General features: G+C 37.1%; 1 protein-coding gene across 3 annotated transcripts in view; it reads right to left on the reverse strand.

Annotated features, from left to right (window-relative positions):
* Positions 1-16,038, reverse strand: part of LOC149545943 (magnesium/proton exchanger-like) — a 145,015-nt gene that overhangs the window by 95,716 nt on the left and 33,261 nt on the right. For 2 of the 3 annotated variants that reach the window (XM_089790889.1, XM_089790891.1), the window contains one exon: positions 5,925-6,368. In XM_089790889.1, the coding sequence (XP_089647015.1) occupies positions 5,925-6,360 (436 nt within the window). In that variant the 5' untranslated portion in view covers positions 6,361-6,368. Of the gene's footprint in view, positions 1-5,924; positions 6,369-11,066; positions 11,206-16,038 lie in introns of all 3 variants that reach the window. The other variant, XM_089790888.1, reaches the window with a different exon arrangement.

Raw genomic sequence — 16,038 nt, forward strand, 5'->3', positions numbered from 1 at the left:
GTTGGGCCACTAAGGTCCCCTGGGGTTTTATCCCCTTCTAGTCGACGCTGAGTAGGTTGAATGTGGACGGCTACAGGGTAGGCTTTCCCAATTTCCTCCACATCTTCTCAGGAAGAACATTTACCCTAGCCCCACCATCCATGATGGTGTTTGTCAAGATGGCTCCGAGGATTCCCATCTCGACCACTGTCGAATGATGGTCGTTGCTTACTGTCAACAACATGGGATCTATCATAGACCCTCCTGGTACGGTTGGATGTCCTTTTGTCTCCGACATGTGTGCATGGGTATTCAGTAATGTCATCCTTAGTTGCAGTACAGCTTGTAATAGGTCTTGAACTCTGACGAGCACCTCCATTTGTAGGATCTGATTGACCAAGCTGTTTTCTCCCTCCGATCGCCAAAGAATAGCATCTTTCATATCCTTTGTAGCCTTCATTGCTTTTTCTACGTCCTCCCGTGCCTCCCGCAAACTTTGCTTCTCCGTGCGAGGGTTAGGATATGTGGCCTACTAAGCTTGATTGCAGGTGACAACCAGAACCTTTTCCTCGTCGATGTTAATGAGATTTACTTGTTTTGGGCAATTGGCATCTTCGTGGTCCTCTGGACCACACCACTGACATAATTTCTGCAGAGTGTCATTCTTCGAACATTCTATGGTGAAGTGGCTCCACTAGTTACATGCCCGCCATTAGATTATGGGCCTTCCCTTCGAATCATATTGTATCCGATTCCTATTGTACTCTAAGTCTTTTTTAAGTGCTTGTACTTTCTTGCCAAGCTCCTCATTGTCTGCACAACTTCCCTCATCGGAGGATTCATCGCTTTCGGAGGAGGATGAAGATTTACTTCTCTTCTTCTTCTAGATTTAGGGTACAGTTGTATGCATCAATGTATGATGTGGACAGAACTATCTTCATTTTTCTTCTTAATGCTTTGCAAAGGCCTTTTACAAACCAGCGTTTCTTTAGTTCATCCACCAGTTGAGTACCCATTCGGCTAAGATCTTTAAGCCTTCAATTGTAGGCTTGAACAGTGTCCTTCCCTTGTTTATAGTTGTAGATTTCTGCTACAACCTCGTTTTCATCCCAAAGCAATCGGAATTCTGCTTGGAATTCTTTCTTCAAATCATCCCATGTGGAGATCTTTGCCTTGTCCATGTCGGAAAACCAATCTACCGCTACCCCCTATAGGCTAGCAAGAAATTGGTTCAACCATTCATCCACATCTGTGACTGCATTGATGGGTACAGTTGTATGCATCAATGTATGATGTGGGCAGAACTATCTTCATTTTTCTTCTTAATGCTTTGCAAAGGCCTTTTACAAACCAGCGTTTCTTTAGTTCATCCACCAGTTGAGTACCCATTCGGCTAAGATCTTTAATCCTTCAATTGTAGGCTCGAACAGTGTCCTTCCCTTGTTTATAGTTGTAGATTTCTGCTACAACCTCGTTTTCATCCCAAAGCAATCGGAATTCTGCTTGGAATTCTTTCTTCAAATCATCCCATGTGGAGATCTTTGCCTTGTCCATGTCGGAAAACCAATCTACCGCTACCCCCTATAGGCTAGCAAGAAATTGGTTCAACCATTCATCCACATCTGTGACTGCATTGATGGTCCATATCGTTTCACACATACGGCAATGCCGCACGAGATCTTCCTTGCCGTCGCCCGTGAACTTCGAGAGTTTTTTCTTTTGAGACAGTGCTTCTTGCCTTTTGATTGCCAGTTGAGTACCCATTCGGCTAAGATCTTTAAGCCTTCAATTGTAGGCTCGAACAGTGTCCTTCCCTTGTTTATAGTTGTAGATTTCTGCTACAACCTCATTTTCATCCCAAAGCAATCGGAATTTTGCTTGGAATTCTTTCTTCAAATCATCCCATGTGGAGATCTTTGCCTTGTCCATGTCGGAAAACCAATCTACCGCTACCCCCTACAGGCTAGCAAGAAATTGATTCAACGATTCATCCACATCTATGACTGCATTGATGGTCCATATCGTTTCACACATACGGCAATGCCGCATAGGATCTTCCTTGCCGTCGCCCGTGAACTTCGAGAGTTTTTTCTTTTGAGACATAGTGCTTCTTGCCTTTTGATTGCCAGTTGAGTACCCATTCGGCTAAGATCTTTAAGCCTTCAATTGTAGGCTCGAACAATGTCCTTCCCTTGTTTATAGTTGTAGATTTCTAGTACAACCTCATTTTCATCCCAGAGCAATCGAAATTTTGCTTGGAATTCTTTTTTCAAATCATCCCATGTGGAGATCTTTGCCTTGTCCATGTCGGAAAACCAATCTACCGCTACCCCCTATGGGCTAGCAAGAAATTGGTTCAACCATTCATCCACATCTATGACTGCATTGATGGTCCATATCATTTCACACATACGGCAATGCCACACGGAATCTTCCTTGCCGTCGCCCGTGAACTTCGAGAGTTTTTTCTTTTGAGACATAGTGCTTCTTGCCTTTTGATTACCACTAGATCGCGTCGTTGAACTAGTAGAAGTTGATCCCGGCAGTTTACTCTGACCACCGTGCAGTGCCACTCCAGCACTTCCATTTGCCTCGGTGTCTTTTGTCGGCCTTGCCTCCTCTCCTACTTCTTCACAGGTTCCCTCTCATAGTAGTGTACATGATGAAAGTAAAAATTGCTCCTTTGTCTCCTAAGCACTGCTAATTGATGCCATGTTTCCTCAAGCAACTCCTCATTGCTCTATCCTCGTCATTCTAGTGAACTAAGGCACCCTTCATTGGTTCCTGTGAACCCTGCTACGACCACCACACTAGGTGATTCCTCCAGCTGCCCCTCGGTCCGTTCCCCGATGAGTTGTCTTATTCTCCGCCGTCATTTGGCTTCGCCATGCACAATTTTTAATTCATTGATTTCTTCCCTCAAATTCCTATTCTTATTTAAAAGATTGGGCATTTGGCATATAGTACCATTATAAAACAAAATCAAAATAGAACACTCTTATTTATTTATTCTATATACATCATGTGTCAACTTATGCGATAGTTACAGATTTCTGAGTGCCCTAGACACCACAATGCAACAACTCATGGTTTAGTTTTCTGATGTCGTGCATCTCTCTCCTCATAGAATTTCCTTAGGGTCTCCTGACGGCGTTCCTCGCACTCTGCTTCCTCTTGGCATCTCTTCTATGCCACATAGGCTTGCGCAATCAGACAGGGAAGTTGGTCTAAAAATTTGCTCGTGGTTGAGCTCGCATGCATAACATCCCACACATTGTCTATCGTAACCCTGTCTTCCACGGCTTCTCTCCGTACGAAAGTTTCTAGACCTACACAATACAGAATGTGAATGTTTTGCACTACCTCGTGCTCTCCTTCAAAAAAATTTGTTTCGCCATCATCATTCGTCTTTCGGTTGTCTTGTACTGTTATTCCCATTTATCTCCGTCCTTCCATACTACTTCCGAATTCGAACTAGCAACGGCGCCAAATGTTCAGGCTGTAGGTGAACAGGAAAGAAAACATATACTCAATGCAAAATACTATTCATTATCAAATGCTTTCCATACACAACAATGATATTTCATACAATGATAATGATGCCAAAATACATAAGTGTTCACTATATTTATAATGTCCGAAATGGTACCAATGAAACGACACAACCGTGTCCACACCGATAACTGTCTAACTACCCTTTTTGCCAGACAACATCAATTATTATTGTCAGCTAGTTGAAGATCTGCCCATTATATCTCCATCTCGCCCCCATCCTTGCAAACCACATGCTCGTACTTAACAGCGCTAGAAATGTTCCTACCAAATATGGCATAGTCTAATGCCAATAATGAAACTTACGTGGCAAGTAGGAATTACAATACTATCACTACTTCATATGAGTAAGTGAAACAATAACCAGAATGGTAAAATATATCTTTATGATTGTACCAAAAGAGTTTTACATTATCAATACCAATGATCACCTTTATAACCATATCCCCTTCAATTCCATGAAGTACTACATATAGCACTCGGATTGGTTACTAATACAGACCGACGCAACTCTTGGTACAAGACTTTTCCTAATAACTACTTAATTTATTACAGAATTACTCACTACAAATGACATGGACACGACATGGTAGAGAAGGAAAAAGTTTCCATACAAACACATGAGAATAACCCCACAAAATGTGAAGACTTATACAATAAGGTGGAAGCAATCATTCATCATCTTTGGGAGAAAATAACTCCCCATTGCACCTCCTTGCATATGCCTTATCTCCAAGGTACTATAGCTAGGAAATACTTTCTATGCCAAATAGAGTTCCACCATTTGGGGATAAAGAAGTTGCTAATGGGTGCTAAAATGCATTTGAAAGACTCTTCCAAGATGATGAAATGCACAAAAAGGTGAGGCTAGAATTTGGCTAACTGATTCGGGATCAAAACTTACTCTATATGCAATAAATGACCAACATCGCATGGGAGCTATCACATGGTGGTATATGTATGGTCAACCATACCATCATCTACAACCTCTTGCAATCAAAATCGTCTCATAAGTATTTTTTTTTTGTTTTTTGTTTACCACTTCTATTCTACAATTTAGCATGTAACATTCTTTCATTTGCTTTTTTCATTTGTATGTTTAATTTTATGAACACTATCTAGGTTGCAAGTTCTTTTGTTGCTTAATAGAATTAGAGTACTTACTCCTATATCCATTTAGTGAAGTGCAATTGGTTGCGCTCAAAGAAAGCTAAGCACTTCGTTTACATTCATACCAACTTGCATATTTTGTCATGTACGGAGGACAAATACAAGGAAGGGTTAGCCAAGCTTTGAAATGTGGCCCCTAAATGTAAAAACTTGGATGCGATGTTTTTGGAGCTTACTACAATTGCAGATGATGATGATGATGATAGCATCATTGCACATGGTGCATCTAGCACAAGTGGAACCGTTTTTAGTTCAAATGATCTTGAATTTGCAGTAGTTGGAGATGATGAGAATATGGATTTTCTTGAGAATTCTTATGATTATGAATCTGATTAGTGAATCTTGATCTTGACTCATCATTGATCAAACATTGAATCATCAACTAAGTTTCGAGTTTGTAATTCAAATTGCATTGGAATCTTGAACATGAGTAATTTACTAATTAGTATTTCAATTTGTTTATTGGTGTTTGTGAAGTTTGAAGTTGAACTGTCAATGGTGAAGTGGCATATTATGGAATGATTTATTTTTGTATATTTCTTGCATTTCTTTGCATATATAATATATATATTTTTTAAATATATATAAACGCATCCAAAAATCCAAAAATGAAAATTTCGCACCTCCACGCATCTGATTCTCTCATCCATATCTGCATTCACATTGGCAACTTAGTATTTTAGCCAGAAACAAATGGATGCATTAAACATAGAAAATGGGTGAATCAAAGAGTTTGATACATAACTCACATGTATGTGACCAAGCCACTAACTAAACAGAATTATTACCCCCTTCTCTGTTGAATTTGAATGCTCCGGTGGCTACTAGACTCCACTAAGCCTAAAGCTCATTTGAGGTATCATGTGCTAGCTAATGTGTTGAGGATAAGATAATATTTATGGTAAAAGCGAAAAACAAGTTATTTTAATGTTGTGCAAGATCATCAAAAGAGCCATTTTAATTACGAAAAACAAATCTTGTGAGATCCTATGTTCCTAATTTTGAGATAGTGACTATGGAATGATCCTGTTCATTTTGAGAGAAATGGCAAATTCACATCAAGCATGGTGACACAACTTTAAACCAACCAAGGCTTGAAATGTAAGTGACTCAAAACTCAGCAAAACATGACATCAAAACAGCAAATGAAATATATCATTACAATAAAAGGAAGAAAAAAATTACTTAAAAACCAAGTATCATAAGAAAGGAGAAGGAAATACCTCCAGCATAAAGTTGACCAAGGTTTTGAAAGGCGTCAATGATAGCAAGTGATATTTGTGGAAAGCTTGTGCCAAAAGCTAGTAAAGAGATATCTGCCAATGTATAATTCCATATCCTTTCTCTTGTAACCACTTCAATCCCAGTGTCAGGATCCAAAGTAACAACCTTCCGTGTCTGCTGCACAACTTTTGCCATTGATCGAAAAAAGCAACCAGTTATTACAGACAATCCAAAAAAACAATATAAAAGGCCCAAAACATATAAACATGTTCGAATTCCATTGCCCATGTTGGTTTCAGAATAGAACAAAAGATAGCTCTTGCAGTTATGCTCCGAGATACTTGTTGAGCTATTTGAAACAAGTTTAGAAAGAAGTCTAGCTGCATAGGAATATCCTTTCCCATCTGAATTGGAGATTTGTGTTTGAAAATGCATTGTTGCCACTGCAAAAGACAACATTAGCATATAAATTTAATTTGGAAATCTATCATCACAAATCAATAAGTTACAATGACAATATCCTGAACACAATATTGCAAGTAAAGTAAAATTATCATTATTACTAGACAAAAAACCATAAATTTACTATCTAAATGGATTATGGTTAAACGATGTAAATTTAATCAAGAAGACATGCAAAAAAAATATAGATAAACAGTTTACAACAAAATAGAAGATTTTGGTTTATTTTCCTGAAATTTAAATCATAAATAGCTTAGAAGCCCCTACTGTTGAATAAAGAACTAAAAGTAAACAATCAAATCAGTAATGTAAAGAGATAAAAATGACCAATGTTTTCCTCTTTTAAAAGACACAGAAAGATTGGAGTGACTGCACATAGAATAATCTCCACTTATAATATTTACCCTTTCCTTCACCATGAACTTCTTCAAATTGATCCCTTTAATGTTGTTAAAGGCTAGTACTTTGTCATCAATAAAATATTTGCACTAGAATATGGCAGAGAATGAACATACTACTCTTCCACATGTAATTCTACTATTAGACATGAAATTTGGTCACAAAAGAGATTGTTCAACTTTGACATCTATAAGTTTTCTGGATTATGTGCCTCTGATAAAATAATACCTATAGGCTTGATACAAAAATTCATCAATGATCTTAAAGTTATTGTAAGAGAAAAATTAGTGTTGAAAGAAAAGACATAAATACTACATTGTCCCTGCTGGCATATTTCCAAAATGGCCTAAAAGCAGTCTGCATATTCTAATTTTTATTCAAATATGATATATTGGATATCAGATAACCCACCTCAGAAATGTTTTACACTATAAAAGAAAAAAGTGTCAGATCTTTAAAACGGATGCAGAATATTATAATTTACTTATATTCAGAAAAAGAATTGGAACTTATTTAATCTATCTTTCAAATTTCCCACCTCAACTGCTACGAATATTGTTTATCGTGTTTTTAGGGAAAGTATTGTTACTGTGTCCCTAATGTTTGGGTCAGGAAAATCAATAGAACAACTTGAAAAGTTAATTTTTACACTTGCTGCAATATGTAGCTATCAAAAACCATCCAATCATTGTGCTCTTTAATCGTTCATGGTAATCTGATACTTATCCATTGATGGCAATACTTGCAACTAAAATTGCCGCCAAATCTATTCGGAGAAGTTGTCAACCAGCTTGAATACTGATTCTTTCCATTATCGCAACCTTATTTGATTATTCCTCCAAGGATAAATTAAACATTAAATTGTCCTCTTTTTTACGTTATGTTTTATACATATGAATTTTTCATATTGATCCATCCTTTGTCAAATTCTTAAAGATTTTCACTTTGTGGGCCATACTTGAACCCTTGTAATGATCATCAATGTCAGTTTGTCATCTATAGTTACCATCTTTGTAGGCCCAACGGAATGAGCTTATCAACACATTTGACAAAAAAGGATTGGAACTCAGATGAAAGAGAATAGGTGAGAAAAGAAGCTTCCCTAGCTGGGATAGCAAGTCCAATAGCTAGCATGGCAGTGGTGGAGTCTTTAAAGGGTTGTGTGTCAGCTCCAAACACTACTCCCTCTCCTTCACAAGACTTGGGCAAGATATCACTTGATGTGGCAATGTGCTCTCATGGAGATTTCTTTCCTTCTCTCGAGAGAAAATTTGTTGTTCAATCTCATACAATTGATAGCATCGGACAGTGGTCAATGCCACAATTTTGGAGGGATTCGTTGTGGATTGTGGGAAAGCAGGTTGACACTTCCATATATAATTTCTACTACACTGAGTCTTTCATGGAATATCTATTGGACAATGCAGATTTGCAAGAGGGACCATATCAGGTGTTTGAGGGTACTCGTATCCGAGCCTCGCAATATTCGGAGGTTCGTGGGAAAGATTGTAGAGACTTTGATCACGATGCTTCCCCATAAGGATTTCATAGTTGGGTTTGTTGAGTGTTTCTCAAGACCTTGCCTAACCAATAGTTTGGAGTTAGAGATTGGAGTCGTCTCATGATTCTCAGTTTGGTACTGATAAGCCATTGACAATGATTGGAGCCTTTTACTGGCATTACTCAATAAGGAGTGTTCATCATTTTGCTTTTGACCCACAGGTAGAGGATTTGGTTTCATGCCAGTGTGGGTTGGCTCCAGTTTCTCAAGATCTCTCTTGACCAATAGTTTGGGGTTAGAGATTGGAGTCGTCTCATGATTCTCAGTTTGGTACTAATAAGCCATTGACAATGATTGGGGCCTTTTACCAGCATTACTCAATGAGGAGTGTTCAACATTTTGCTTTTGACCCACAGGTAAAGGATTTGGTTTCACGCCAGTGTGGGTTAGCTCCAGTTACATACCATCCGTTATGGGATAGGTTAGCACTATCTTTTGCAGATAAGATCGATGGTTGCAAGTTAGATCACTTGCAATATTGACACACCATGGACAGCTTAGTAAAGGGTGGAGTTGGTGGTAGTGTTCCAGGTACCTATGGTTGTTACCATCTCTACAGTGTAGTTGGGTGTGAGGATCAATTAAATTGTGACTTAGGTGATGACAGAGTTGGTGTTTCAATTGGGTTGAGTTTTGATGGGTTGTTGTCTCAATCAATGCTTGCAGTTAGTTTTCCAATGATTTTGTCATCGATATCAGGTATTTGGGTGTTGGTGCTACAGGAGTCGATTGTGCATGATAGAACACTACACAATTTCAGACTTGGTATTCAAGTGGGATGTAGTGTTCATTTTACTCTAGGATTGCTCAGGGACATCCAATCTTAGGGAGGGAGGATTGTAATGTCTCTAATTTTAGCAGGTTTGTGCAGCTGGCTTAGTTAGCTCATCATCGCGACCCTCGTGAGCTAACAATAGGATTTGAGGGTCTCAATTGTGGACTTGCTATTTCTAGTAAGTCTATTTTGGGTAGTTGTCATATTTGGCAGTGTAGTTAGTGGCACTAGCAATTGGTCATTAGCTGCATTGGATGGAGTTATTTATTGATGAGTTCATATTTATTAATTAATTAATGATGCTTTATTATTATTAAGGCACTTTATAATATTTAATGGTATAAAATGGAGTTGTGTGAAGTTTTTTAAATGAAAAGCATGACAAAGAAGCTAAGTTCCAAAAAGTATTATAAATATGAGCCCATTTGGTGAGAAAAGCCTCTAATTGTCTATTCACTTCTATTGTCTTTGTGAGGGTTTCCGAGTTTGGTGATTTCAAACCCCTTGCTGAGGTATAAGGGTTTGAAGCTGGAAGCATTTAATCCATAGCTGAGGTATTGTGGATTAAATTCTGGAATTTATTATTGTCTTCTCTTACTATAATGATTGTTGTTGAGAAGAGTTTGGTATTGAAGAATTTGGAGAAGAAATTCTAAAAGTTGAGCAAATAGTATTCTTGTTTATTGGTGTGATTCTTGTCCTACAATAATTGGTGATCATTCAAACTGTTTTTTTTCAACACCTAGCTACCTAATTCTTGGCATTGAGTGATTTGGGAATGTTGGAAGGGTTTCCCAATTCTGATTGGGCTGTTGAATTTCTTCCTGGGCTGAGACATCACTCTTGTATTTCACATTGCATTCACCTTTAGCAATTCGTCGTTTATCTACGGCAGATAAATTAAATCAGTGTTTGTGAGCACTTGTTGCAGACTATGTGAGGGTATTTAGGGCAGGCATTTATTATAATCAGGACTGCTTGTTTTCTTGTTTTGGCATCGTGACCTTGCTGCTACCCACCTGGGAACTAGTAAATTTGGAGTGCAAATCAGAGGGGAGAATTCGACTGCTGCAACTTGTCTACGAGTTAAATATTTATCAGGTTCATCTTCATTTGTAAAAAACGAATATTAATATTAAAGCAGTGTTCAAATTTGATATGTCCTAAACTGCAATTGAACTTGAACCTCAGAGTCAGAAAGTTGGTAACAATTGTTGTTTCATATCATTTTTTTTCCATTTCAAGTTTATTTGCAAGGAACTCTTAAGTTAAATTCAAAACCACCAAGAAACAATATATTTGATCTATTGGAATTTACTTGAATAGTGTTTGACGAAATGTCAAACAATTGATTAGTAAAGGAATTCGATGCTTATCAAAGATATCAATTGATTAGTAAAGAAATTTGATGCTTATCAAAGATATAACCAGTTGGGCTCATTGCAGTCTGATTCATAATTTGCCCACGCCAAAATACAAACTGGCGACTCAATATGCAGCAGCATATATCAGTGAATTTCAACGTTGCCCAACAAGACTGGGAATGATAAGACGGCAAGCCCAGGAAGGCAATGGCACTGCCATGCACAACTAGAGCTTCAGACACCAAATAGCAGTGAAAACGTGTCTATCTTATAGGAATAAAATCACCTTAAGAACAAGGAGTTAGGTAGCAAACAGCAATGTTTTAAATTGGCAAACAGAGACACTATAATCCCAAGATTGGTGGAGGCGAAATGCAGGCCTAAAAGCAGAGAGAAATACCGTCCAAATCAGATGCTTACCCTGAAAACTGACACCAATGCTAGGAAAATTTAGACGTCCCCAATCTGTAACAAATTTTCCCAGATTCACAATACCCTAGTCTAATTGCCCAAACACCTAGGCGCTTGAATTTGCACAGGAAGAATATTAAATTGTAGAAATTAAAACTCAAAATACTACCAGGTATTGGACGCCCACAATTGGTAATGAAATTCAGTAATTAAGAGCTCCCTAATGGCAGATGAAATGTATGTTTTCTTCAGCAGCACAAAGTCTTCCTAACCATAGTGATCACAGAAATGGAAGATGCATACAATTCCTGTTCTCAACCACAATAGAAACAGTATGAGAAGGTACCAAAATTTCAAGCCAAATCCATTATACTTCAACAATGGATTGAATTCAAAAACTCAGAAATCCTCACAAGAGACAAAATAAAAAGCAAATAGACAATTGGATACTTTTCTCTCACAATGAGCTCATATTTATAACACCAAACAGCACTTAGCTTTTTCTAAACTCTTTTCACTTAAGAAGTGTCATCTTCACAATTTTGTTTTATAACATTAAACAAAACAAAGTGCTTTAATAATAATAAAGCATCATCAATTAATTAGTAAATATGAACCCATTAATAAGTAGCTCCATCCAATTCAGGTGATGACCAACTACTAGCGCCACCAACTGCACTGCCACATATGCCAATTGCTCAAAATAGACTTACAAAAAATAGCAAGTCCACAATTGAGACCTTTAAATCCCAGTATCAGCTCACGCGGATCGCAATGATGAACTGACCAAGCCAACTGCAAAGACCTACTAAAAATTGGAACATTACAGTTAGTCTCTTGCCAGTTTAGAAGGTTGTGAAGTCTTATCAGTTCGAAAGGGCACTTTGATCAATTTGTGAATGAAGTATGGATTTGAAATGTTGTATGCTAGAGTTGGAAATTGAGGGTGAAGTTGTGAATATTTCATCAAGTGTAAGAAGTTTTCATCAAAGTTGCAAGGTGATGTCAAAGATTGAGAATCGAGATGTTAAATGTAAAATTTGAAAAACACTACATGGAAATCAAAATTCACGTAGCTGGGCAAAGACAAAGGGAAATTCCAAACTTGAGAAAATACTTAGTTGAAAAATGCAAAGAATCCAAGCGAGTTTCAAGTAAATAATAAAAAATCTTAAGGAATCCCAACCCATCCTCTCATTTATGCCGAAATTATGAAGGATTTCCACTTAACAATTGAATTTGCCCTCAAAATGTTTCCTCATTTCCAGCTTGGTGTTGGAATTCTGACCAAACATTTTTCTCATTCGCAACTTGTGGTTGGACTTTCAACCAAGCATATGATGCATTTCCAGCTTACTTGTTAAAATGAACTCTTCTTGTCTAAGTCATTTCTAGCACCATCAATTGATCCCACCCAAGAAGTGTAAGGAGATTTGCGTAATTTCAAGTTTGCATAATTCCACCAAGCGTTCTCCATGTCAACATGTTTCAGCTTCCAACCCACCACAACTCTTGATTTTGCCTTCCATATTAATCAGCCTCAAACTCCCTCACATAATCAAAAAAATCAGGAGTACAAAATTAGTTCATTCAACAAATCAAACATGCTCCTTGTGCATTAATCTATAAGGAGCACATTGATGCAATTTATACCACACAGCAATTCCAACTTGGGAGCAAGGTATTTGTAAATGAAAGAGAGTCTACCATCAAATGATCGATGCATTTTGTATGATACTGTTCAAGCATCAAATGTTCGTTGAAGGTTGTGCCCATAGAAATAATTCCAAGCCTAGAGAAACCTCTAGAGTTGAACCAGCTCCTCTATTCTATTGCTAATGAAAAGGAAGAAGGAAAGAAGCTGATAAAAAGAAAAGAAGAAAGGGAAACACACACAAATAGTTTAATATTTTGACCCAATAATTCCGTAACACTCACATGAAAACATTAAAGAAAACACTACTTCAAGTTTAAACAAAACAATTGATCTAAAATGAATTGGTAAGGATCTAATACCCAATCAAAGTGAAAATCCAAAAGAAATACAACTCTAAGGTATAAGTTAAAATCATAGAATATTGTAAATTGCTTCAAAATATTCTTAATTACATTCAATGCCAAATATTCAACAGCTTATACAATAAGAAAATCGATAAGGATATTCTTAGACTATAAATGAATCATAACAACTGAGCTAGAGGCTCAATTTGCAATTGAAAAGAATGAGACATGGGAACTTGAAAAAGACCAAAAGATGAGAAGGTGATTGGTAACAATTGAGCAGGTCAAGTGATAAGAAACAAAGCAAGGTTAGTTTATAAAGGTTATTGTCAAGTCAAAGGTATTGACTTGGAAGAAAACTATTGTGTTGTAAACATGCATGGTCCATTTCTAATGGGAACCCTCTTTTTCTTTTCAATTGCTAGCTCAGTTTCTCGTGGTGTTTGTTAGTTTTGCATTCCTTGGCAGTATTTTAATCTGTTAGTGTCCTAGCAGTTTAGAAGGTAGCACTTTTATCAATTTGTGAATGAAGATTTGTACTGTTGTGATTACTAGAGTTAGAAATTGAAGGCGAAGTTCTGAATAACTCATCGAGTGTAAAAAGTTGTCATCAAAGTTGCAAGGTGATATCAAAGATTGAGAATCAAGATGTTAAATGTAAAATTTGAAAAACACTAAGTGGAAATCAAAATTCAAGTTGCTAGGCAAAAGCAAATGGAAAATCTAAACTTGAGAAAATACTTAGTTGAAAAATGCAAAGAATCCAAGGGAGTTTCAAGTAAACAATAAAATATCTCAAGGATTTCCAGCTCATCCTCTCATTTGTGCCCAAATTATTAAGGATTTCCACTTAACAAGTGAAGTTATCCTCAAAATGTTTCCTCATTTCCAGCTTGGTGTTTGAATTCCAACCGAACATTTTGTTCATTTCCAGTTTGTGGTTGGACTTCCAACCAACCATGAGATGCATTTTCAGCTTTTTTGTTAAAATGCACTCTCCTTATCTAAGTCATTTCTAGCTCCATCAATAGATCCCACCCAAGGAGCATAAGGAAATTTGCATAATTCCACCAAGCATACTCCATGTCAAACGTGTTTCAGCTTCCAAATCACCACAACTCTTGATCTTGACTTCCATATTAATCAGCCCAAACTCCCTCACACAATCGAAATTAGTTCATTCAACACATCCAACAAAACTCCTTGTGCATTAATCTATAAAGAGCATCTTGATGTAATTCATACAATGCATCACTTCAACTTAGGATCTAGGTATTTGTGAATGAAAAGAGAGTCCACCACCAAATGATGAACACTGTTTGTATGACACTGTTCAAGCATCAAAATGTTTGAAGGTTGTGCCCATAGTATGAGGTTGACAATGGGAACTTCTTAACTAATTTCAGACCTAGAGAAACCACTGAAGTTGAACCAGCTTCCCTATTCTACTACCAATGGAAAGGAAGAAACAAAGAAAATGATAAAAAGAAAAGAAGAAAGGGTAACACACAAAAATTGTTTAATATTTTGACCCAATAATTATCCTTAACACTCGGATGAAAATATTAAAAAAATCGCTTCTTCAACTTTAAACAAAACAATTGATCTAAAATGTATTGGTAAGGATCTAACACCCAATCAAAGTGAAAAACGAAAAGAAATACAACTCTAAGACATAAATTAAATCATAGAACATTATATTAATTGTTTCAAAGTATACTTAATTACATTCAATGTCAAAGATTCAACAGCCTCTACAACAAGAAAATCAATAAGGGTAATACAATTGTTCTTGGACTATAAATGAATCCTAACAACCGAACTAGAGGCTAAAATTTACAATTTACAAGGTCATCAGAATACAAAACGTATCATTATGCTATCCTATTTACAAATGGCGTCAAAATTTCTAATATGCTACATGAATGATCTGTTCGAGCTCTAAATTGGCTACAAATACATCTGTCTAGCATATTTATTGCTTGCTCCTCCAGCATTTTCTCTTTATTCTAGCTTTCTACACCAATTTTCTTACCAAATGATGGACATGAGAAGATCCTCTTGCTATTGATCCGCCTCCCCATTTTCAGCAAAGCTTTATGCTTCTAACAGCTGCATTGCTGCTTTTGGTAAGTTATATTTTCATTCTTGTCTTTAGCACACTCAATAGTCCCACAGCAAGTTGATCGAAAAATGGACATCGTCCAAGATCAGGCATCATCAACATCTAATGATTGCTGCTGCAAATTTTCTCTGACAATATATCTACATTCCATACAGTAAAAAATTTCTGGAACTGATTCAAAACATTAAGGTCAAGGACATGGACCCAGTCTTTGAGAAACCATTTTCTATTTCCAGAATAGTCTATTGTCAACCCAATCAACAGTGGGAACATATCTGTTTTGACAACACTACCTCTGCGCTTGAAATTCTCTGGAAGTGCTTTATGTTGCAAGGTCTCTCTAGGATAGACCAGACCTTTTTATAACAGATAAATAGCAGGTGCATCTTGCAGGAGTTGTCAGGATTCTAAGTTTGCAGCTTCAACTCATCAAAGGTATGAACAATTTCAAGCAAAATCTAACAAGAGTCTTTTGTCAAAGGCTATTGGAATTGGCTTAAGATTAATGGGAAGTGGAGAGGAAGGGATTTCTCCATTTCATGGTTTTCTAAGACAAAATGATCTAAGCAAGAACATGTGGTACTATCCAACTGAGAATACAACAATATAGGGAAAAAAGACTAGAGACACCTGCACCATACTTTAAGCAGTGGGCGAAAATGGTTTGGGACTCAACCTTGCACCATATTTTACAAGGCATCATGTCATGTCCCCTTTTCTAGCTAGTGAGTTTGGTTGTGCCATCCTGTTTTGCCTTGGTCCCAAGGGAAAACCATGTTTTCTTTACGGTCAGAACAGTTTTTGGCCTGGGCAATTTCAGTTTTGGGCTAATCAGAATTGTTCTTTTGGAGGTTTCCAAGCACTTACTATTTTTAGCAAGTCAATAGACTCATCATTCTTGGTCTTTCAAGGTGGGACTAGAAGCCTCTTGTTGAGAGCTTTCCGACGAGCTATCAACCATGCATATCTAAATCCATTTGATGGCAGATTTTAATAACTAAAGATTTAACAACTT

Source organism: Cupressus sempervirens, chromosome 7, assembly GCF_028749045.1.
Source record: "Cupressus sempervirens isolate cs-2001-9-10 chromosome 7, ASM2874904v1, whole genome shotgun sequence".
Taxonomy (NCBI): Eukaryota; Viridiplantae; Streptophyta; class Pinopsida; order Cupressales; family Cupressaceae; genus Cupressus; species Cupressus sempervirens.